Source organism: Trachinotus anak, unplaced genomic scaffold, assembly GCF_046630095.1.
Source record: "Trachinotus anak isolate AG129_WGS33_773 ecotype Australia unplaced genomic scaffold, CSIRO_AGI_Tana_v1 ptg000016l, whole genome shotgun sequence".
In the NCBI taxonomy this organism is placed as follows: Eukaryota; Metazoa; Chordata; class Actinopteri; order Carangiformes; family Carangidae; genus Trachinotus; species Trachinotus anak.
In genome coordinates, this window is record NW_027273867.1 from 21,805,979 (window position 1) to 21,829,115 (window position 23,137).

Below are 23,137 nucleotides of genomic sequence, written 5' to 3' on the forward strand. Positions count from 1 at the left end.
ATACCACATAACTCGGTGAATTTCCCCACTACCCTTTTCCAATAATACAGAGATTATTTTTACATTATAAATTAGTCTAGCTTGCACCTTGTAACCTTATTTTGAAACCTGTTAATTAGTAATTTAAGTGCCTGTAAAATTATAAAAGTAAGAATAATAACGCAAATAGAAAGGTACCATGATTGACACACAAAAGGGTTGAGCTTTGTAATATTGTTGAAATCTTCAGCTTAATTTGCTTTAAACAAAGGGCTTTTCTGTAATCTTATTCAATATAATCAGTGATGTGATGATATGTCTTGCTTGGGGAAAACAACATACCTAAGTGATGGCTGATGAAGGCCTCAAGGCTTATTTGGGACTTAAAAGTGAGGTGCCCAATGCCATCTCCAGCTTCTCAATGTGTTTGCTGATATGGGAGGCCCTTCGACGAGGTCTCCTTACCTTAACCCACCTCTCACCTCATACAACCTGTATCTAAGAGGCTACTCTAATCCAATAAGCACTCTTAACACTGGAGCAGTACACACTGTATGTTCCAGGGATTTGGGGCCTCCTGGGGGGTCACGGTTACTACATCTGTAGAACTTATTCATAAGTATATAGCTAAATTTGTTTAGTTAGTAACAAGGATTTAGCATTAGCTTGTCTCCTTTCTTAATATTTTGGAGAAAGCATTGTCAAGGTAGAGATTGCGATCATTCAGCGAGTAATCTCAAAGTCATTTAACACATAGATGGATGATGACACACAATTTGGTCAGACATTCAAAAAATATAAAATGCTCAAGACATTCATGAATGTGAAAGAAACTCAAAGACATCAGATATTGTGTTAGATCTTTAATATTTTCAATATTTAGTTTTTTTGTTGTTGTTTAGAAATATTGCACATGGTCAACATGCCTGCTTATGAGATAACACTCACCTCGCTCATCCTAAAATTCCTTCTCCAAAGTAAGGACAGTTTATTTTTAAGCACAATCATACAGTGTACACGCATACATGTGTGTGTATGCACATATGTCTGTGTGGGTGTGTGCACGCGTGCATGTGATTGCACATGCATGCAGATGGACACTTTACAGCCCTAACCCCAAAGAGTGAATTGATAGTCTTCTATTACCTGTGTGTCATTTATATATATTTATATATTGTATATCCTGAATATATATTTGATATATATCCTGAATCAACTGGGTTTGATAACAGTCAAGATGGCAGACAAAATAGTCATGGTGACTATAAAAATACTGTCTCTAGAGTAGAATATAGAATGTAGAATACAATGAAAAATATACTATTGATAATGTTGCTGTGTGGTGAAAGAAAAAGAGGTTGGTTGTGTTAACACGCTACCTGCATGTGCCAAAACATACACACACACCCAAACACAGACCTAAATGCACATATATAGAAATATCGGTATATATTTTTTTTTCACACATCCAACTGTATACAGAGAAATAAAAGAGATACCCATAATAATAACTACCCCCACTCTTCACCAAGGAAGCAAAGAGCCAAAAAGTGCTATTCAAAAATTGTCTTTGACTTTTAGTAAGTTATACTCTCTATCTCTTCAACAATAACAATAATTGTGTGATTCTTTTTTGTTTTGTTTTATACCATAGTTAAAGATAGTATCACAACAGCTCATTCCTCTCACTGACTGACTGCACTGGATTTAATATCTATGGCACAGAGCCTTCCCCCAAAAACAAAATAACCCACCCATTTCCAAAAAAAAAAAAAAATGTCCTATTGCACCATTTGATGGGAAAGGATAAAGTGTCGAGAAGAGAGGGAAAAGGGGAGGGCTCCAGAGACTGCCCTCCAGGGCTGGTCTAGGATCTGCTTTCCCTGAACTAACCCTAACCAGAACCATCCTGAGCTACATAGCGCTTGACCCGGGACCAGTGCTTAAGGGCACTTTCTAACAACACTTGAGGGGTTGAGGGAGATGGGTGAGGAGAGGGGTAAAGAGGGGAGGAGGGCACTGAGGAGAAATGGGTTGAAAGGAGGGAAAAAGCAGGGAGGACAGGGGGAGGAAAAAGGTTGTTGATAACATACGGAACAAGGTTATTATTTTTTCTACTAAAACAATCTCTAAAAACAATACTTTCCTGATTTAACTTACGGCGGTCCCACAAGAGAAGGGCCGCACAAATTGTGCAAACACCTGATTTCAACGTTTTACAAAACGACAAACACCCCTGCTCCCCCACTTCGGTGTCTGGTGAGAAATTGTGGGGGTGGGGAGTGGGGGAGAACCACCCCAGGTACAATTAAAAGTGGGGGGGCACAGACTGATTTTGTCCCCTTCTTTGTCCAGAGTTTTTTTTTTTGTTTGTTTTTGTTTTGTTGTAATTTTTTTTATGCTGGAGAAGAAACACAATAGAGCCACGAGAGAGAAAAACAGGCCACGGTAAAACTGGTTATTTCCACGGCAACGATAACGAGAGAAAGCAACATCATATCCACTGGGAGATTCAGAGAAGTTTGGTTAAAATTCTACCTTTTCTCTCTGTTGGTAAGCTTGTCATGTTGTTGTTGTTGTTGTTGTCCTTATTCATTACTATCACCTGTTCCTATTGTTGGAATATGAATCCAATGAACATCATCCAGTTTCTTCTTCTGCCTTTTCTCTGTGCTCTGTTGGGAGCCGGTCAGTGTCGAACTTAACGTTGATTCTTCAAAGCCTCACAACCAATAGTCTCTTTACATAATCTCTTTATGGTGCCTGTTCACACAGGTTTTGGGGAGGGCACCCCAACAGATATACAGACATATATAATTAGCTCCCACCAATGAGGACTCAGTCTTTCAAAATGGCAATAACTGAAGGTGCAAAGATTGGTCACACTACATCCCAACTCCTGCCTTCGTTTTGTTTTTCAGGAGCGAATAGATTTCATGCTTTCAGTTTCTCTTCTCACTACAATCACTAAAAACTGTGCAGGCCAATGGCTTGGTCAGACCAGGGTTGACTATGTTTGTGTACGAGTGCTTACACTGCACAGATGTGTCCATGCACTGCGTGTGTTTTGTGTGCGCGTGTACTGTATATGTTACGTGTGTGCTGTCTGTCTTGCAGCATCGAGGGGCTGTGGAATACCAGTGGAGGTCGTTGGGGTTGTGTTTGTGTCCCGACCACTGTGCTGAGGAGTGGAAGGGCGAGAAGGAGGTCAAGTCAATGGCATCTGAGGGCTGGCTGGCTGGCTGGCAACAGCAAACTGCATCTGCACAATAAGTGACAAAGTGCCTTTGTGTGTCATGGTCCTTGGTGGCGGCTCCTGGGGACTGCCAACCAAGAGTAACAGTCTGATTTGGTAAGGGTGTGTGTGTGTGTGTGTGTGTGTGTGTGTGTGTGTGTGTGTGTGTGTGTGTGCGCGTGTGTGTGGGATCATGTGCATGCTGGAGATTACATATGCACCAGGGTTGTGTGTGTGCCAGAGAGATAGAGAGTGTGTACCACAGAGTTTTGTGTGTCAAACTACAAACTACTGTACAAATGTGCTGAGAGCAGACCTGGGCAAAGTGTTAACTTAAAATATTCTGGATACGTTGGAAAAAAAAAGGGAAAACAACACTACAAGAAGCACTTGACTCATCAGGACTTGAATTTGATTCATCCACTTTTGAGGCTTTCTTTAGTCTGATTAGACAAATCAAGCGCACACTGAGTAATTTGAATATCTGTGACCATATTCAAATGTATTTCTGCCCAGGTCTGGTGGAGATTAGTGCCAGTAGAACAGATCCTGCTGGAGTCATCCTTAGTACTGGTTCAACACATACAAGAACATTCTGCGGGGATGACACACTCCTCTCTCTCCTCTTCTCTTCCTTGATTTTTCCGCTTTGTCATCCTCTCCAGCTTATGATCCTTCGCTTTTCGGCTCCTCGGGGCTCCGGCCTTTCTCGCCTTGTTGCTCCACCCCTCCGTCCTCCCGGGCTGATTGATTGAAAGAGGAACTGTGGGGCGGGGCAGGGTTGATTTCAACTGACCCTCCAAGCTCGTGGGTTCCGGGCGTGGCCGTCTGCATGATCTTCTGACGGACTTCGCGGATCTTCAGCTGCAGACACACCTTGGTGGGGAACGTGTCTGAGTAGCGTGCCTGGAAGGCAGCAGTAGCCTGAGCTGGAGAGGGAAAAAGACAGAGGAGGAAGAGTGAAAGGAATTAAAACTGTACGATATCAAGTATTACCACATATCCTGTATGATAGTTTTCAAGGGGAAACTATCATACAGGATATTCATACAGTACCTGCAAGCAATCTGTGCAAAAAACTGTGCAAGCAATCTGTAGCATTAGTTTTTTGTCAAACATATTTTTATTAATCAGTTTGCTTCACATACAGATAATGATTATGTTGTTGCTCAGTTTAACAATTACAAAGCCAAAGGATGTATTACAATCTAAAATAAACTGAGGAGAAAGACAAGGAAGGAAAGGCAACAAAGAGCTTGTATAATTACACGCTGTTACCCTATCCCACCCAAATTCCCTGCATATCTTTCACTCATATTTGTACGACACTGTGAAATATTACAAAGGTGTAAATTGCAGGTTGTCTTCTAAGTTTGAGCAGCAAAGTACTTTTGGTTTCTTAAAGTAAAACAAATCTTCTCTAAATGTTGAGGCAGCAGGTTTCTTCTAACATGTTTAGTCTAACTTTTTTTGGCTGTAATGACAGAACAGACTTTTTTAGGTTTGCCTGTACAGTTTAATACAGGTCAAAGATTATATCTCAGTTTTGGTTAGTTCTATCTACAGGTGATTTACCTGATGGAAAGAAACCATGTTCCTGAAACAGCTGCATGACCAGAGCCCGCCGCTGATCCAGAGTTCTACGCAGAGACGAGTAGGGGACCCTGTCCAAGTCTCCTAAGAGATCCTCTCCCTCTGTGCCTGGTTACAAGGACAAACAGGACACCATGGCACTGTCAGTACACCCTGTGGAGCAGTTCTGCAGCTGTTGCACCTGATGTACTTGTCTTACCTGTCGCTCTGTCGAAGGTGAAGATGTCCCCCTCACACTTGGCGGCGCTCTTCGGGGTGTTGGGCTCCGAGCTGCAGCTGGACAGACGTCGAGTCTTCCTCCTCGGGGAGCTGGGGTCCTCTGCTGTCAGCTCCAGCTCTACACACGAGGAGACAAGGGGATGCACAGGGAGAGAGGAAGGGTGATTTGAACAGGGCAGTGGGGTTATAAGGTTTTAGGAGGAAGAGCAGAGGAAGAAAAGGGAATCAGAATTGGTCAGGGTTAATAAAAACAATGAAGAATGGGAGAAATGGAGGTTAAAAAAAAAGCAGACAGGAAATATAGAAATATAATGAGACAAAAAGGCTTAATGCCAAAATAAAAATTCTATCCAAAAAAAAATGATTGCTCTATTCAAGTTTAATTTATTTTACTGTATTTCTTTAGATGAAAGGGAGTAATGTTCTCCCTCTGTACAGTAACTCACCAGTGGAATTGCGCCTCTTCTTGCGGTAGCTTCCCAGGATGGCTCTAGGCGAGGTGGCCAGACTCTGCAGGGTGGGCGAGGGGAGGACCTCCTCTGGATTAAACTCTGGAAGCTCAGCAAACCGCTCCTCGAAGTACGTCTCAGACAAGACCCTACACGCAGAAAACACAGCGGCCACATCAGTCTCAGTCCAGTGATGCTGTGGTTAAAATATCAAGGGAATGCCCCTGAATGTATTCTCATTTCTCATGCCTTAAGGCTGAGCTCTGCTAGGGCTTTCTCTTCTCTGTGGCTTCCCCACCACTCTCCAACCATCTAAATAAAGACTATACAGGTTGAGCACTCCACCCACTCACATTCAGTAAACAAAGAATTTCCACTGTGATTTTATGAAGTTGGAGGTTTGCTCACAAACTAAAAATGGAAGTAGATCCCACTGTGTGTGAAAAAGCAGGGCTGTATCTCAGCTTCAAGTTGCTTTAATTACAGATAATAAGCTACTGTTGTATGAGCTCTCTGAGCTTGAGAAAATGTAAACTGTTAGAATAGAGAGAACATTGTCTTACAATGACCAGAAAGCCAGAGGGACCAGGCAGACTTGTTTTATTTTGCTTTGGCACTGATTCTACAAGAGCCATAACTTCCGTCTGATCACAGAGAGTGGCTCTAGACTTTAATGAAAGCTTGTCCTGCAGTCAAAGACAAGACAGGGCTTCAATTACAACAAAAATGATAACAAAATGCTTCTTTTATATTTAATTTCAATCCCCTAATTAAGGGTAATTGGTTATTTCATGTCATTTTGCATCACTTTAAAAACTGTGATGTCCTTGTAGATGTCAGATCCACCCAGATATGTTTGGTGATTTAAAAACTAACATGAAGTTTCCTTAGCTGATGATTCTTTCCCTCCAGGAGCTGTTATCGTCCCACTTACTTGTCAAGCGAGTCGGGGGTCTTTTTGAGCGGCGGCGGTCGAAACTTGGTCTTCTTTGAGGAAGAGGGGGGCTCTCTTTCTGTGGGGGGAGGGGGAGGGGGGTCCAAACCTGAGGGTGGTGGAGGAGGGGAACGAGGTCCAGCCTGGGAAGAGAGTGTGAGGGTTGAGAGAAAGACTGACACGATAAAATTCTCATCTAATTCTTAACCTTTCCATGACTTCCTGTAGCCAACGTCAGAGCAGCAGTTTGTTTGTGAGGATAAGAGGGACGTTTGTTAACATGTCGTTTTTGAACAGCTCTTGAATGATTAACTTATGCATCGTGATTGTTTTACAATCATTTAATATTATTCTCAGCTCAGAAAAGGGCTAAAGACAGGAAACCAGACTGAAACCAGTCGCTGGTTTGCTGTGAGGGGAGAAAAACACACCTGATGCAAGTAATTAATGTGTGAAACAAGCTTAAAAACACAATCTGGTATATTCCTGTAAAGTCATACATTTGTTAAATTCCCAGATATCACCTGACTTTCTTTGAGAAGTTGTGAAATTCCCTGGCTTTTCACTGTGTGTGTGATATCACAGATGTTCCAGCCTAGGAAAAAACTCCAGTTTCTCAAAGATAAAAAATCTGCCCTAAAACTCTGAAAATAGACCTCTAAAGACCCTGAACCAAAGCTTTGAGAAATGTGGGGCGTGATGAGAGAAACGACTGGAATGGGACAGATATCCAGCTTTTCTCACCTCTTTGCTGCTGTCGCCCATGCTGTGGTCCTCCCTGTCTGCCTCCCTGCCTCTCTTCTTTTCACTGCTCTCCTTCATCCCTCTCTCACGCTCTGCATCCACCTCACTTCGTTTCTCCCTGCAGTGTCCATCTCTCACATTTTCCTCTTTGATGTGCAGGCCGATGATGTCTTCCTCTTTTTTTACTAGAACAGACAAAGATAATGTCAGACTCTGATATAGAAATACTAAAAACCAAACCTTATTTATCTCACTTTAAAAGGTGCACACTGCAGCATCAGCCTTAATCCTGCAGGTTCAGTTCACAAGATTTTAATCCAGAAAAAGAAAAACAGAACAATTTCTATGCCTTAAATGTAAAGGGAAACCAGGAGAGTACTTGTCAATCACCAATATTTAGTTTAGACATTAGAGCAAAAAGCTTTATTGGACTTCATCATTTCCATAATTAGAGGGGATGAGTGTGAAGAAATCAAGACCTCTGAGTCTCGACATGAGACTAGATAATTCATCAGGATAAAAAAACACAACCACAAGAAACTCTGAACGCTGAAATTTAAAAACAGACCACAAAATTACCTGCTGCGGAACTGCTCATACAGTTGGTCACTGACATCCCCTGCCCTCCATCCTCAGTCTGAGCATCCAGCTGACTCTCCCGCTTCACCTCCACCTTCGGCTCCACCTCCACTCCCATGCTGGGCTGAGGGGTGGCGACCGCTGAACCCTGTAAGCCCGTCACCAACGGAGAAGAGGGGCTTATGACGTCTTGGGCTGAAGCCCCCACTGCAGGCGGCATGGTCGTCACAGAGACCACACCAGTAGCCAGTGCAACAGTCGGTGCAGGGTAAATGGCAGTTAGTACCTGATGAAGACGAATGTAAAGCAGGGACATCATTAAACAGTCTGAAAAAAAAACAACCTTGGTGTCCAGAGGTTCTGTGTGTTATTTTCTGTTGAAAAGAAAGACAAAGCTTTCCTGGCTGCACCACTGTTTGTCTTGAAGAGCAGGAAAAATAGAGATAAGAGCCAACAACAGCCCTGACAACAGTGAACATGTCCTGAGATGCTAAGCTACAGCAAAAACAATGCCATGAGAACATTTAAATTACACAAAGCAAACAAACCTGTGTGCTATAAATCAACCCGGCACTTTTACAGCCTGCTAGACAATATGTAAAAATGCAGCGCAGACGCCTGGAAGGGCTGCCAGTGTTCTCATTTGTTTCTTTACAGTAATTTCCCTAATGTCTCAAGACTAATGTAGTAATGACTTATCGATACCAGAATGATAGATCTAACACCTTTAATCCCTCTGCCTCCAGGGCTGCCTCTACCGAGTGAATACAATTGCTTTTTTAGTGTGCGCTCTTTACTGCAACAGACTTTTGAGGAGGTTTAATTAATTCATACACTGATGGTAAAACACAGACAGTTTGTGAAATCAGGACATTATATCTGCAGTATTTGTGCTGAAAAGACAAAACTCATACAAAACTGAAAAGTAAGAAAAATCTCCTGATGTTCAGCACTGACTTCAGCAACCTTCACATCTACAATTGGTCTTTTGAAGCAAAGAGAGAAAATCTCTTACTCTTGAACACTATTGACTTCTTCTGACATTTCTGTTTTCTAATTTCCTTCAAGACCACACACCTATACACTGCAGTTATAAAAGACTTCTGCAGCTAACACTGTACAGCCCTTTGTTCCTGTCCTTACCTGACGACCTGCGGTTGCTCCGTTCTGGCCCGGGGGAGTCTGTGATTGACAGCTCAGGGGCGGGGCTGGAGCCAGCAGCGGCGGTTGACCAACGATTGGCTGAACCAGGGTCTGCCCGCCTGGGGCGATGGCGGTGAAGCCCAGAGTTGCCAGAGGTGGCTGGAGATACGCAGGGCCTGGAGTGGGTGTGGCCTGTTGGGGTGTTGCTGTGGTAACTCCAGGGCCAGACTGGACATAGGTGATCCTGAAGGAAAGAGTCAGAAACTAATGATTATTTTTATTATCAAATATTTGCCAATAACTTTCCTCATTAATCGATTAAGTGTTAATGGTGTCAGTACAGGCACAATCTTATTTTATCTGACCAACCGTGTAAAAGATATTTGGTTTTATATTTTTTCTGAAAAAAATGACTCACACTTTTTTAGAAACTGTTATAATGTTAAGATGTAATAAATTAATTGATGTCTCGAGCATTTAAAGAAAATCACCTAACTTCCACTGTTAACATGACCTAATGACTCTATATTTTCTTTTATCGCAGTCTAAACTTGGGAAACTTGAGAAAAGGATATTTAAAGCTTTTAAAGTTAGAGTCATAGCTCAGATTCCCTCCAGCTGAGGAGGCTGTGTTAAAGTGTGCGACTTTCTTTATGCACATTTACAGCACATCAAGTACAGTTAAGCCAATGACCTCGCTCAAATCGAAATCTGACGGCATCTTTAAACACTGAGGAGCCTCTCTGACCGGCTGGAGCTGCTGTCTGAGGAAAATAAAAGCGGGTAGATGTGTTTATGTGTTGCTGTCTTTCAGGTGTTAGGCCTGTGTTAGTGACCTGGTGGGTGGGGAGGTCAGAAGAACGGTCTGCGGGGGCGCAGCACCGGGAGCCATCACCGTTGCCACGGAAACAGGAAAGGGGCTCCCAGGATGTACTGTTGCTGCACCGCTAGGATGAACGTTGGTCTGGACCACAGGCATGGGAGCGATCTGAATGATCTATCAGGAGGGGCGGTGACACACATAAACAAAAGGATTTTCTCACTCAACAGATCTAGATTCTTTTTTTTTGTTGCTTTTTTAGAGAATACACAGCTGATATTTCATCATTTATTTGTTATGTATCCTGAGAGACAAACCTTTAAATATCAGATGTGGTCCGCAGAACAATTCTAGCACTTTGTTAAAGCAACAGGTGCCTTCTGAATAAAATGCCTGGTTATGTTTTAAAAAGGTGGAGCCATTTTTAACCCATCTAACCTCTTCGATTAAGTCAAGAAACAACCACCTGCACTGGTCTAGAAGAAGAGTTTTAAACTGGGTAGATCAGGACAGGAAATGCTTATTAGAAGATTTTAAAATGATATTTATAAAAACACATGTAGTCTAAAATGGTTGTGAGGTGCAGGCTACTAGGTTAAGAACAAGCTATTTATATAAATGACAGTCACATGATTTGTATAATTAAACCTGTGTAAACAATGTTAAACCAGGAGCAAAAGTTGCCCTCTGAGTTCTGTATGTAAAGGGTCTCTAATCTGAGATAATGCAGGTACAAAAAATCCATATTGTTTGTAGTTTGTTACAGTTTAGACTTAGACGTTCAGACTTTAAAGATGACCTTCCTGTGAAACCGGCCCTAAGAGTAAACACTTAACCTGCATGAAAAAATGAGAGAACAATCATAATAACGAAAGCACAGAGCAGAGCAGCTGGATGAAAGGAGAGATCATCACACAGAGCGATGCGTCCTCGTATTTAAATATGATTCGATTGAAACTAAGACAAAGTTGCCTGTAGAAGTTCAGACAAATCACTTTCCCTCACTGAACATTTTACTGATCAGATTCAGTTTATTTTCAATTATTTTTTTAATCATAAAGGTTTATAAGTAATAATGCAAAGCAGCTAAAATAGTAAAAATAATGTCCATTACAAATTTCTAAAAATTGTGGAGACTTCATCACATTCACTTTGTCTGACCAATGGTCCAAAACCTAAAAGTATCAAATCTCAAGCTAAATCCTAACATTTGGGAAGCTTGAACGAGAAAATGAATAACTTATCACTTCATTTTCTTTCAGTTGAGTAATTTATTCAGCACTACACAGCAGTTTTCATCACAGGGTTTGAAGGCAACTTAACAGGTGAGACACTGAAAATGTTTTGGTCCAGATTGGATGAATCAAAGAGCAGTAAAACATGAAGCAGATTAAACTTCATGTTACCATCTTTGTTCATTTCTACAAGAACATGTGTCATTATCTAGTTTTAATGCTGCTGATGCTGTTGTGTATGTGTCAGCCTTGTCATCTGTCAGCACGCAGGGTGGCTTCTGTTTCTCTTTGACGCTGTTGATGCTTGTTTTACTTTTCGTGTTAACATCCGTACCTTGTTTGCTGTCGCGGGGCCGTTCTGCACAGGAAGAGGCGGAGCCACCAGGGAAATGGAAGGATGAGGAGGAGTAGACCCTGTTCTCACTGTTGCCATGGGAACCAACATCTTGCTCTGCAAGACCGGCGACTGGGTTTGGACTAATGAGTGAGAAGGAGAGAGAGAGAGAGAGAGAGTGAGAGAGAGAGAGAGTGAGAGTGAGAGAGAGAGAATTAAATCACTCAGCGTGAGGAACAGATGAATCGAGCCAAAAGAGGAGAGGTGAAGACAGCACAGGAGCGACGGGTGGGTGGAGACACACTGAGACGGAGAGGACATTTCAGCTGCTGATAGTGAAGTGAAATTCTTTGCTGATAACAAGGTGGAACAATGTTCTGTTGCTTCGGACTCTTATGAATAGAGAGTGATTAAGGGATGGGTGGGCGGCAGGCGCTCATACTCATGTCAGTAGTGTTTCTCCTGTCAATCATTTATGTCTCGTTTACGTAAGCCAATCAAATCTATTTTCAGTGCTTCCCGTGGAGATGACTAACAAGAAATAAGTGAAGGGAACTACAGCTACAAGAAAAGTGAAGCAGATTTTTTTCAGTTTTCAGTGGACCAGTGAAAACACTGAGAAGAAAATCTGACTCGTTCAGCTTTGTCAGCCAATCATTGTTCTCTGTCTCACCTCTAGTCCCAGGGCTGACTTTGATCCCCGCCCCCGAGTGCACACCATTGGCCAGGGCGGCATTGGTGGGCAAGGAGAGGATTTGCTGGTGGGTGAGTTGAGGGGAGGAGGGGTTCTCGGTGGGCAGGATGTACTGGACCTGCGCTAGCGGCTTGGAGCCAGAGGGAGGTGTGAGAGAGGAGATGGCGGCAGTGGGGTGGAGCTGGGGCTGGAGGACGGGGAGGGGGGTCTGTGTGTACGGCTGTGGGGGTTGAGGGGTGAGGAGCTGCACTGGTTGGGCGGCAGGAACGGACCCTCCCAGAACTAGGCTAGTGACCAGGCTGCTGCCCCCCACAGGGGTTACACTGACTGGACCAGGAGAGGAGGATGATGACAGGTACCCACCCCCTGCGCTGACTGGCAGCTGCTGAGGTCCACCTCCTCCAATCAGGAGCGTGGCTTTCTTGTCCTGGGGTAGGGAGCTGAGGGTGACGGCTCCTTCCACCGGCTTGCTGGCGATGGGGATGGGTGTGCTGGCAATGGGTCGTACCACGTTGGTCACCATAGTGGGAGCCATGCGGACGGCGCCGAGGACCTGGGTGAGACCCTGCTGGGCCAAAGTGAGGGGGACCTGGGTGCTGGATGTTGAGCCTGTGATGGACAGAGAGGAGACACCCTGCCCACCTCCACCACCTCCTTCACCTCCACCTGCTGCCGTTTCTTCTCTCTTGGGTCCTCCCTCGCTGCCCTCCTCTCCTCCATCTGTGCCTCTCTTTCTCTGTCTTTCAGACCCATCTTCAGCACCTCCTCCGCCTCCTCCTCCTCCCCCTGTTCCGTTCCCTTTAGATGAGGTGGAGTCAGAGGGAGGGATGGAGGGAGAGGAGGAGGGGAGAGAGGAGCGGGCCACTGGCTGGAAGCCATGCTGGAGGGAAGAGAGAGATGAAGAGGGGGAGAGATCAAAGCTGAGAAAGTTACGATGTAAAGTTCATCTCTTTCTCAACTTAAAGTAACTCTGGAAAATCTGTATGTTTTACTTCTTGATGGAACCAACAATATGATGCCTTAACCACAGAGCGCTGCAGGAATAAGTCAGAAAACCTGGAAATTAGTTAGCATTTTTAATACTTTCAGTTCCCTCCTCCTGGAGTGAATGTGTTTTTGGTTAGATGACTCAAATTAAGGTCTAGGGTTAACACAAGCTTTATTCTACCAGTAAATACCCCACTCGTGATTTTTTAAGCTCGCTAACAAGTAGCTTAAAGAGACTACAGAGGTTGTTTGAGACGTTAAACATCATCACACTGAACATGAAGACTGATCTAGTCACCAGTCCACCTTCACAGCTTTGCTTTTTCAAACTATTCCTAACTTTGTAGGAGGAAAGGCTTCTGTAGAGCAGGGAACATGCTAAATTAAATGACAGGATGGAAGCTTAGTCGTGAAGTCATGCAGTTGTGGTGTAGTTAATTCATTAGCTTTTCACCTCTGATTGTGTTTATCCTGCTGTACAAAACGTTTAAATATCATACATTTCTGTTTGTCATAGGAGCTTTTTTTCTGCAATAATCCAAAAGCCAATGGAACCAGGGTGATGCTTATTTTTTGGGTTGGCCTACAAAAATACGTCATCCCTGCAGCTCTCTATAGAATCACACTCATAAAACCAAAATTAACTAAACTAAAAACTGAGCAGTAAATCTTTATTATTTATTGAAATCTTCATTATCTGACTGATGAAGACACATTCAGATTTACTGTCTTTTTTCCTTTATGTATAAGCATTTTCACAGTAAAGAGGAAGTCTATCTTAAATGTTCTATTTAGAGAACAAATTCCAGAGAAGCCTCTAAATCCACTGTTAATATTAACTCCAGTTATTTAACAATCATTGCGCCTACCTGTCCATCTGGTTCGTCCTCATCACTGTCCGTCACTCTCTCTTTACACTTGAGGTCGATGGAGCCCTCTGGACATGAGTCCTCTGAGGATGGGAAATGAGACATCAGAAGTTAGCGTTTTGAATATTCTTAAACATTTTAACAAAGGGGACTAAAAGTACTTGTAACTGCCTCCTATGAGGGATTTCATTTGTAATCTGACCAAGAAAGGCTGCGCACAGACGGCTTCTGTACAAAACAATTTGTCACCATCAAATAGCCAATTATCGGCTATTGTTGCATGTGCTGCTAGCAATCAGAAGTCTGGGGCTGTGGCTCACCAGATGACACAGCAACTTCTTTTTTTGGCTTTTAGGCGTTTTGCTGACACTGTCATTCTGAGTGCGAAGGCTGAAGTTGAACGTGTTTTTCAAAGACACACTGACGGTTTTGGGGAACTGAAACTATCACTGATCTAACTCACCCATGACATCATCATCGCCCTCTTCCTCACAGATGACCATGCGCTCTTCATCGCTGGTCATGTCCTCGCTGGCCCCACCGTGGTACAACGACTGAGGTGGCGGCCGGCTGCGAAACAAACTCGCCCCCTCCTCCTGACAAGAAGATAGCATATCTTTACTCTTATTACAATTATAGAGATTTTCAGAAATGCTGATTATAAAGTCAAAACTACAAAGAAAAAAACCTGGACTGCTTAAGAACAACACATCAGACAGAGGTAACACAGCCATTATCAAAGCATGCATACATATACATTTTTGCCGCTGGCATGAAATGAATGCCTTCAAACAAAAGAGCTCACATGCAGGCGCGCTCCTTTGTGATTAGTAGCAAAGCAGCAAACACCACAGTTTCATACCTTCAAAGGCACTAAAAAAGTAGAGAGTGAAACCTTTGAAGTTGGAGTCTGAGCTCCCCCAGAGGTTTCAGTGGGTTTTCAACAGCAACAACTCAAGCCCTCACACAAAGATCCAAGCGAGTCCATTTGAACTGTTTTTTGAACAGTGTGCTTTCAGTTGTAGCGCTCGACCAAACCGCTCTGTAGTGTGAAGGACACACGTCTGCTGTCTGCGAATACGCACTCGTATCCACACACATGACGGTACGTGGGTGCTCGTATACACACAAGCTTTGGCCTGTTTTTTTTTTTCTTTTTAGTATAACTTCAGTCTGTTGCTTTTATTGTCTGCATTTTTATTTGTTTTAACTTTTTTCTCTGTTGCACTTTGTTGTAAGAAACCTGATAAAATATTCAACTTGAACGAAAGCACATAACATGTCCTTAACTGTGAGGTCTAAACACACTGACTGAATGAAATCGATTCATGTGGCTGTTTTTCTGAGAGATTACACTGTTAACTAAGTAACCAGTTTGTGGAGCTAGTGATCTGAAACAGTTTGCTTCACAGTCTTTAATCTCCTGAGTCTCTTTGCTGCCTTTGAGCTACAGATTAACAACCTCATACCTTCTCTAGGTCTCTCTCTCTCTCCCTCTGCTCCAGGGTGTGCACGGCACTCTGGGAAAAGGCTCTGGGACGGGGGTGCTGCCCTGCAAACAGCCCCCCTCGACGCTCCGATCCCCCCGGCCAGCCCGGGCCTCCTCCCTTCCCCTCCACCGTCTGGGACTCTGACAGGGGATCTGCAGAAGAGAGGAGAAAGACTGTGAGATGAAAATAACACAGTGCATCATCGTAGAGTCAATCAATAAAACTTCTCACCAACACTCCTTCATGAGGTTGACAGTCTGGGGGTTTCAGCTCATAACTGCTGGTATTTAACATTTTTAATCACATGTAGTAACAATCAGTGTAATATTTTTATGATTATACTGAAATTATTTCAGCTTATTGCAGGATCTGAAAAGGATAAAAGTTTTTCAAAATATATGAAGGTTCAAGCAATTTTCTGATTTTTCTTCTAAAAGGCATTTTCTAGACTGCATTTGCTAATCAATGCTAATCAATGCACACACCTATGCTCTCTGACATGCTCCTCTCCCGCGGCTCCTTTGGGGTCCCGCGGCCCTCTGAGAGTGACTTCCTGCGATCCTTGTTGCACCACTTCCAGTCTGGATGGGCTCTGAAGTGGGCCTCTTTCACCTGCAGGAGGAGGACACAGGATCCTTTACTATTTCTGTAGCTCCGTGGTGCCTTTCACTGCTTATTAAGTCTACCCAGTTTTATCTTTTTATCTCCAGACACCCTGCAACTGCTGTTGCTTCGTCTGTGAACTGTGAACAAAAAGATCTGCAAATGAAGGGAGTCTTTATATATTCTCTGAAGAACAGTCCCAATTTTGGCAATTTTTTAAATTATTTTATTATTTTGGCACATTAGTTGTAAATTTAAATTGAATTTAAATTTGAAAGTGAAGATATTTTCCTTAAACTATTCTTTGCAGGGGAGTTAACTGTACTGTTTAACGCTGGCAATCCAATAACAAACAGTAGAAATAAGTACCAATTAAAGAATTGTGTCAGTACCTGGAAGGCCAGATCGTGGTACTGCTGCTTCTCATTGGGCCCCAGAGCGTACCACCACTCCCCCAGGATCTTGCTGACTGTTCGGTTGTCCTGGTTGGGATGTCGCTGGTGCACCAGGGCCCGGTGGCGTTTACTGAAGATCATGAATGCGTTCATGGGACGGCGGATGTGGTCCTTCTCCCTCTGGTTGGGGTTTGGAAGAGACATTTATGATAAGAGTCACATTGACTAATTACTAACCTCCCTCTCTGTCTGTATGGTGGACTAACCTTCCTGTCTCCGTCCTTGGGCAGGGCGCTGAGGGACTGTGTGCGTCTCTTCATGGGGCCAGTGGAGGGCGCTGGATCGTTGGCCACACCCGGGGAGAACCTGCATTCGCACACAGAGAAAGAGTGCAAGTGAGAATCCATGAAAGATGGGAAATAAAGGGAGATCAATTTCTCTGAGGAACTTTCAGGAAACCAACGAGGTTTAGATTTAGAGAGGAATTCAAGACAGTGAGATGGTTCCATGAGGTTCCAGTTGACGTACAATAAGCACTTAACCAGTATGACGTGTTATACTGCATAAACCACAAAAAACAATCTGCATTTAGATTTTAGTGTCTGCTTCCTTTTGTGTCCCTTACCTCCTGTTCACTTCTTTCTTTTTCTTTTATTTACAGACACATAGTACATAAAAAAAAACAAACAAACCAGAATTACCACCTTGCAATTGTACACCTCCAACAACCAGTCAAGTTGCAGGAAATATGGTTCCTGAGTTACAGCGTTGAAGTGTTTATAATGTCACAGTGAAGTTTTGACCCTTTGGATATAAAATTACCTCACATCATCATTTTATTCTATCACACAACTGCATGAAATAGTGTCATAATTAACATTTCAATTCTTGAGTTGTGGCTAAAAACGTGTTTTGTGAGGTCACAGTGACCTTTGACCTTGAACTGAATGTGTGCGTCAAAGGTAATGAAATCCCGTCTGGGCATTCATGATATATCGTGTTCACAACAACATGAGGTCAATGTGACCTTGACCTTTGACCTCCAAATTCTAATCAGGCGATCCTTGAGTCCAAGTGAACGTTTGTACCTAACTTGAAGAAATTCCCTGAAGGTGTTACTGAGAAATCCTGTCCACGAGAAAGGGACGGTTGACTCATTTAAAAACACTGTCATCAGCTGAGTTCAGTTTGAATGACTATTGTGTTACCGATGGAGAAACAGAAAAGTAAAATAGACAGTTTGTGTATAAATTTGTTTTTATCATTCTTTCAATCACACCACATTTTAGTATTTCACATGCCTCATTCCAGTCACGTGCCACACATTGTCTTTCACCTCTCTTTCAGCCAGACGTGCAGTATGACTAAGAAGGGGTGGGGTCTGGCTGAGGGACTTTATGTCCTGTCTAAACCTCAAGAGGATCCACTACTCATCTTGTAACTTAAACAAAAACAAAGCTGGGGACCTTTCCTGAAATACTTTCAGAATCTTTAGTCAAACTACAGGCTTATTTCCTCTCTCTCTCTGTCTTTCTGTTGATCTCTGTCGGTAATTCAGTCAGTAGGAGTTTATTTATTTCTAAACATCCCTTCTTTTATTTATTTATTTTTCCTTTCTTTCTCATCTAAATACAAAACCCAATTTCCAGCCCCTTTCTGTCATACTCCAGGGATGAAGTATACTTATATATGTGGAATTAAGGGTGAGAAAATGCTCTGTAAAACTGACAAATCTGTTGTGCACTCTACAAGTCAGTGTATCTTATATAAACTAAATGTGTTTATATTTGTGTAAATATATTTAAAATTAACATATATTCTGTGCACGCAGCAATTTTCTGTACATTTTGTTCATTTGTTTAAAATTCAATAAAATTACTATTGAGAAAAAAATAAAATAATACCACAGTTTACATAAGTGAGGACAGTTGCAGAAAGCCAAAAAGAGAACATGAATTATAAAACATAAATCAAGAGAGATACTGAGAAAAGAGAGAGGGTCAACAGGACAAGCCAGCACCTCCCAGACATAATGATCAGCCAATCAGCACTAATGAACGGTGGTTCTGACGGGAGCGTTTTCTGCAGTTCTGTATGACAGAGCAGTCACAGGTGTATAGACCAGAGAAGTGTCGTGGTTTTTAGTTTCACTCAGCTCGTTCATCCTGTCATCATTCAGTCCAGTTGTTTGTACATAAATGTTTAAAATCTGCTGTCAGTTCAGACCCTGCCACCCCCCCACTCACCTGCTCATCTGTTCCCTTGCTCTCTAGAACTACACTGCTCCATTTCCACTTGCTTTCAGATTGTCCGTCTACCATGTGTCTTAGCTTTCCTGCGCTCTCTTCTTCGCCTACCTGTTTCAATCGTGATCGTATTTTGGACCATGTCTTTGTTTATTTGGACTTTGCCTCAGCCCAACCCTGCTTGGATATTTGTGTCTTTGTTTTTTTTGTCTTCATAAAGACTCTTTACTTTTACATCCTCCTCCTGAGTCATGCTCCCAGGTCCTTTCTCTGAGAACCGTGACAACAAGTCTTTTAAAACTGTGAGCCAGCAGACACAAAGTCTGAACCTCCCTGCTGTTGAGCGTGACCTCACTGACAAGCCGTGACTACATGGACTACACGAGTATGGTGGTTTTTTTGGTTTTTTTTGCTTTACCGTTTAGTTTTGCTAAAGAATTTTTTGTATACACAGGAAACACCAAACAAAGAAAAGATTAAACAAAGAAAAAAAGGCAACGAGTAAAACAGACACAGTCCATGAAGGTAGAAATGAATCAAGAGAAAAGAAAATATGAATTCACAATTACCAGAGCAAATATAAATTCTCAGGGAGACTGGAGTTATGTGACAGTTTGGTTGGGCTAATTGTGTGCATGTTTATAGGAATATGTGTGTATGTGTATGTTTCAGTTTGTCAGTTTGTGTGCGTACAGCAGCTAAGATCAAGGTAGATAAACAAATCGAGTTTTAAAAATGTTTCTTATACTTATTTGCTATACTATACGTATCTGTATGTGTCTGTTAGCAGGCGTACAGTGGGGGAGCACAGAAAGGGGGAAACAGAGATAATAAATGGAGCTGAAATCTTGTTAAATGTGTGGACTTAGTTTTTAATGCCATTAGTCTCTCCATTGAGACGTAGGCAGATAACAGGTGTAAGCACTGCAACACTAAGAGACTGCTGGAGCATTTCTCTCAGCGATGGCGGCCTTTGTGAGCACAGTGACCCTGAAACATTCAAAACCACACTACAAGCCAGACAGCCACGCAGCCCGTCTGAGTCACTCTGAAAGAGCAATAACCCAGCCAGACGCAGAGACACAGCCTGAGACTGAGAGGAATGAGCAAGCACAGACTGTACAACTCTTGCCAGACTCACACACTGATGCAGCGGGTAGAAAAGTTGTTTGTTGTTGCTCGTTTCTTTTTGAATTTTTATTGTCAGCGGTGGACTTCGCTGAACCTGCTCTAAGTGTAGTGTTCTTGAGAGTTTTAACTGCAGCGACTAACTATCTACTGTCTAATATGATCTGCAGTTATAACCTGCTTTCTACTGAGTCATACCAGGAGTTGCTCAAAGGAAACAAACAGAAAGTATGAAGAGTTTGCTCAATATGAGGTTACACCATTTAAAAGTGGCACCACAACAAGTTATGATACTTTTTAAGTACACATTGTTTGACGATGTGTTTGTTTTGTTGCTTCTCCATATTTCGGCAATGAAATACAGCTCAGAGATTTTTTTTTATTTTGTCTTTAGAATAAAATACCACGGCAGCTGATGAGGGGAAAAGCAAGGAACAAATCAAGAATAAGGTGTAAGTTGCATAAAAACAGATTCTTAGAGACTTGACTGGGTAACATCTTCAATAAGTTTATATCTAAATGATAGAAAGATATAAATTACTGCATTTGTGTGTTAATAACCTAAAGTGGATCAGCAGTTATCTGTCTGTTGCCTGACTGGAGGATTGGTCTAATTTTGGATTGTGGTCAATGTGCCGCATCACTACTTTACACCTGGATTTAAATTCAGTCTTTTTTCTGTGCTTCTTCCTCTTCCTCTTTTTATTCCGTTTGCCATCTGTAGCCACAGCTGGACTAACAACTAACAAACTAACACAAAGAGGAAAGTACTGCTGAGCAACTCACTGCTCTGCTCTGCTGTATTCATTCAAATCTTCAATGTGCCAGAAATGAAATTTACAGAAAACATCTCACAATTCAAAACATTAAATCCCATCCTAAGCTCTCGGGAGGAGGGACAAAAATAAATGCAGCTCAAAAATGAAAAGTACACTTTGCACTTACGGGTCATCTGTATCACTCTCTGTCTCGCTGTCAGCCCCGCCCCTGTCTGTAGGAGGATTGTCATTGGTCGGGGGAGGGCATGACGGCGAGCCCCTCTCTAGGTCTGGAGGGCCGGTGCGGCCGTCACTCACCAGGGCCACGCCACAACGAGGCTCTGGAAAATAAAAGTCATTTATTTTTGCAGTTAGTGAAAAGCTTGATGAAATAAATGAACAGTAGCACGTGTGTAAACAGGGCTACCCTGCATGCAGACTGATGATGAGTAGCTCTATTCTGGCCAACTGACTGTGGGAGGTGTGAGAACCTCTGATTACATCTATGTTGCAACGTGTTGCAGTAGTAAGACAAATTTTGTGTAAGTTAAAAACGCACTTCACATATGACGGAAATGTTTAGTGACTACTTCTGCACATTTTCTCACTGAATCTAGTGATTACAGGTATGATTTTTCTTATACTGCAGGTGACTTCTAAAGGAAAGTTTACTGTAGCTGTTTAGTGAGTTTGCTTCCTTTTTGCAGGGTTTATGCAGATTATCATTATAACTTTTTTTTTTAGCATTTATTCAGATGGAAAACAGACTGTATGCAGTGTGGTGATTTCCTAACAGAAATCCACCACTATTCAAGATTTCATCTTTTATGTTCATACATCCTAAAATAGAGACTAATAGGGAAAATAGTCTGTTTTCTTTAGAGATTAATTCTGTGACTATTTTGATTATCAATTAATCCTTTCAGTCATTTTACAAGAAGAAATGCCAACAATTCACTGGTTCTTTTGACTGTTGGCTGGTCAAAACAAGCAATTTCAAAATATGGTCTTAAACAATAAACCCTACAACAATCTTCAGTTCAGAAAAATGAGGAAAAGAGAACAGAAGATCTAAAATGAGACCTTGTGAAGCTCTAGAGAAAAAAAACTGCAGTCCTCAGATTAGATTTTAGATTACTGACTGTTCCCACCCGTCAGAATTAGTCTATGAATAAAATTTAGCACTCAAGTCAATAAACAGTGTTATCAACAATGTTACTGGAACTATATTGGTGTAAACACCAACTGTGCTGATTTGCAATTCAGTCGCAACTGTTTTGGGAAACACTGACTTGGCTGCTGGTTTGTCCAACCAACATTTGTACTTGAGTGTTTTGGCAGTCGTTACTTGAGAAACACAGCCCTATGATTATTTTATTTATTCCCATTCACTTGAAAGGGAAACTGGTCTCAGACTTTTGGACCCCACTGTACATATCTATCTATCTATATATACACGCACTGAATGTGTGAGCACGCTGTAAAATCTGTCTTCTCGGGAAAAAGTCATGATGTCATGTCCAGAGAAAACGAGTGGGGTCATTTGCTACCTTTGCTCTGATTGACAAGCTGTTGGCCATCAGCAGGCTGGGCAGCCGCTCCTGATTGGCTGGGCTCCAGGAAAGGGACGAGCGAATGCCAAGGGAACACTGGCACCGACCGAGGCTCCACGTTGGTCCAAACTGTGGGAACACGCAGGGAGAGAAAGGAGAGGGGGGGGGGGGGGAGAAAAAGTGAAATGTCATCATGTTTATCCACTTCAGTATCATGGATTGTAGACAGAAGGTAGCGCTCTGCCCTCTGGCACCATGTGAAATCCTATGTGATCGTCAGCCAGCGATGAGCTCAAGAGCTACTAAAAACTACACTTTCATAGAAACTGCCAGAGACTGAGGACCATGAATGGAGTTGTGTATTCAGTCGCCTACTCTGCCCCCCCTTTCCATCACACACACAGAGACCATCCCCCAGGATAATGAGAGTTGAGGGGTCATGTGGTGTGTGATGTGATGAAGGAACCTGTTATTTTATCCACAGAGATTCCAGACTCCAGACTACTCGCTGTCTAGACTGCTGCCACACTGCTGCCGAGCTTCGGACTCTGAACTGAACCGTCTCTGCAGCCAAGAAAGACCACACAGTACATATTTAACCTGTGCACCAATCTCTATTACTACAGCTCAGCGTAATGGTTACAGGCAACATCACAATATTAACTGAAGTATTTTTCGTGATGCAGATATTTATCAAAATACAGGAGCAAAATCAGATATAAAATAGTTTCAGTGATTATATCAGACGAAGCTCTTCATGTTGTCAATGTCCAGTGAAAACCACATATCTCCAAATTTGGTTTTGGTCCGTTGATGCTAATGCTGGTCAGCCGGTCCACCGCTTTGGTCCAGACTGAAATATCTTAACAGCTATCAGGTGGACGGCCATGAAACTTTGTACACACATTCACATTCATGTTGCCCACAGAACGAGCATCATTGTTCAGGATTCAGGATTAATCTAAATGGTGATCCCTTAACTTTTCATTTAGCGTCATCAGGTAGCTTGTCCAGTATCTTGGTTCATGATCAAATATCTGCAATACTAATTAATCTAATAAAAAAAATCATAAGAATCATTAAAATATAAATATATATAAATAAAATATGAAAGATTTTATACGAAATATATTTTACACGATGTGTTCAT

General features: G+C 42.4%; 1 protein-coding gene across 5 annotated transcripts in view; it reads right to left on the reverse strand.

Moving 5' to 3' along the window:
• Nucleotides 1-827: 827 nt before the first annotated feature.
• cica (capicua transcriptional repressor a) overlaps nt 828-23,137 on the reverse strand; it is a 44,109-nt gene continuing 21,799 nt past the window's right edge. For 4 of the 5 annotated variants that reach the window (XM_071499329.1, XM_071499330.1, XM_071499328.1 and 1 more), the window contains 19 exons: nt 21,985-22,116; nt 20,622-20,775; nt 16,569-16,668; nt 16,300-16,482; nt 15,790-15,916; nt 15,284-15,456; nt 14,278-14,410; nt 13,815-13,897; nt 11,938-12,838; nt 11,265-11,407; nt 9,712-9,872; nt 8,876-9,119; nt 7,733-8,018; nt 7,154-7,338; nt 6,410-6,552; nt 5,473-5,624; nt 5,007-5,144; nt 4,790-4,915; nt 828-4,143 (listed from right to left, as the gene is read on the reverse strand). In XM_071499329.1, coding sequence (XP_071355430.1) covers nt 3,881-4,143; nt 4,790-4,915; nt 5,007-5,144; nt 5,473-5,624; nt 6,410-6,552; nt 7,154-7,338; nt 7,733-8,018; nt 8,876-9,119; nt 9,712-9,872; nt 11,265-11,407; nt 11,938-12,838; nt 13,815-13,897; nt 14,278-14,410; nt 15,284-15,456; nt 15,790-15,916; nt 16,300-16,482; nt 16,569-16,668; nt 20,622-20,775; nt 21,985-22,116 — 3,827 coding nt within the window. In that variant the 3' untranslated portion in view covers nt 828-3,880. The remainder of the gene's footprint in view (nt 4,144-4,789; nt 4,916-5,006; nt 5,145-5,472; nt 5,625-6,409; nt 6,553-7,153; nt 7,339-7,732; nt 8,019-8,875; nt 9,120-9,711; nt 9,873-11,264; nt 11,408-11,937; nt 12,839-13,814; nt 13,898-14,277; nt 14,411-15,283; nt 15,457-15,789; nt 15,917-16,299; nt 16,483-16,568; nt 16,669-20,621; nt 20,776-21,984; nt 22,117-23,137) is intronic. The other variant, XM_071499332.1, reaches the window with a different exon arrangement.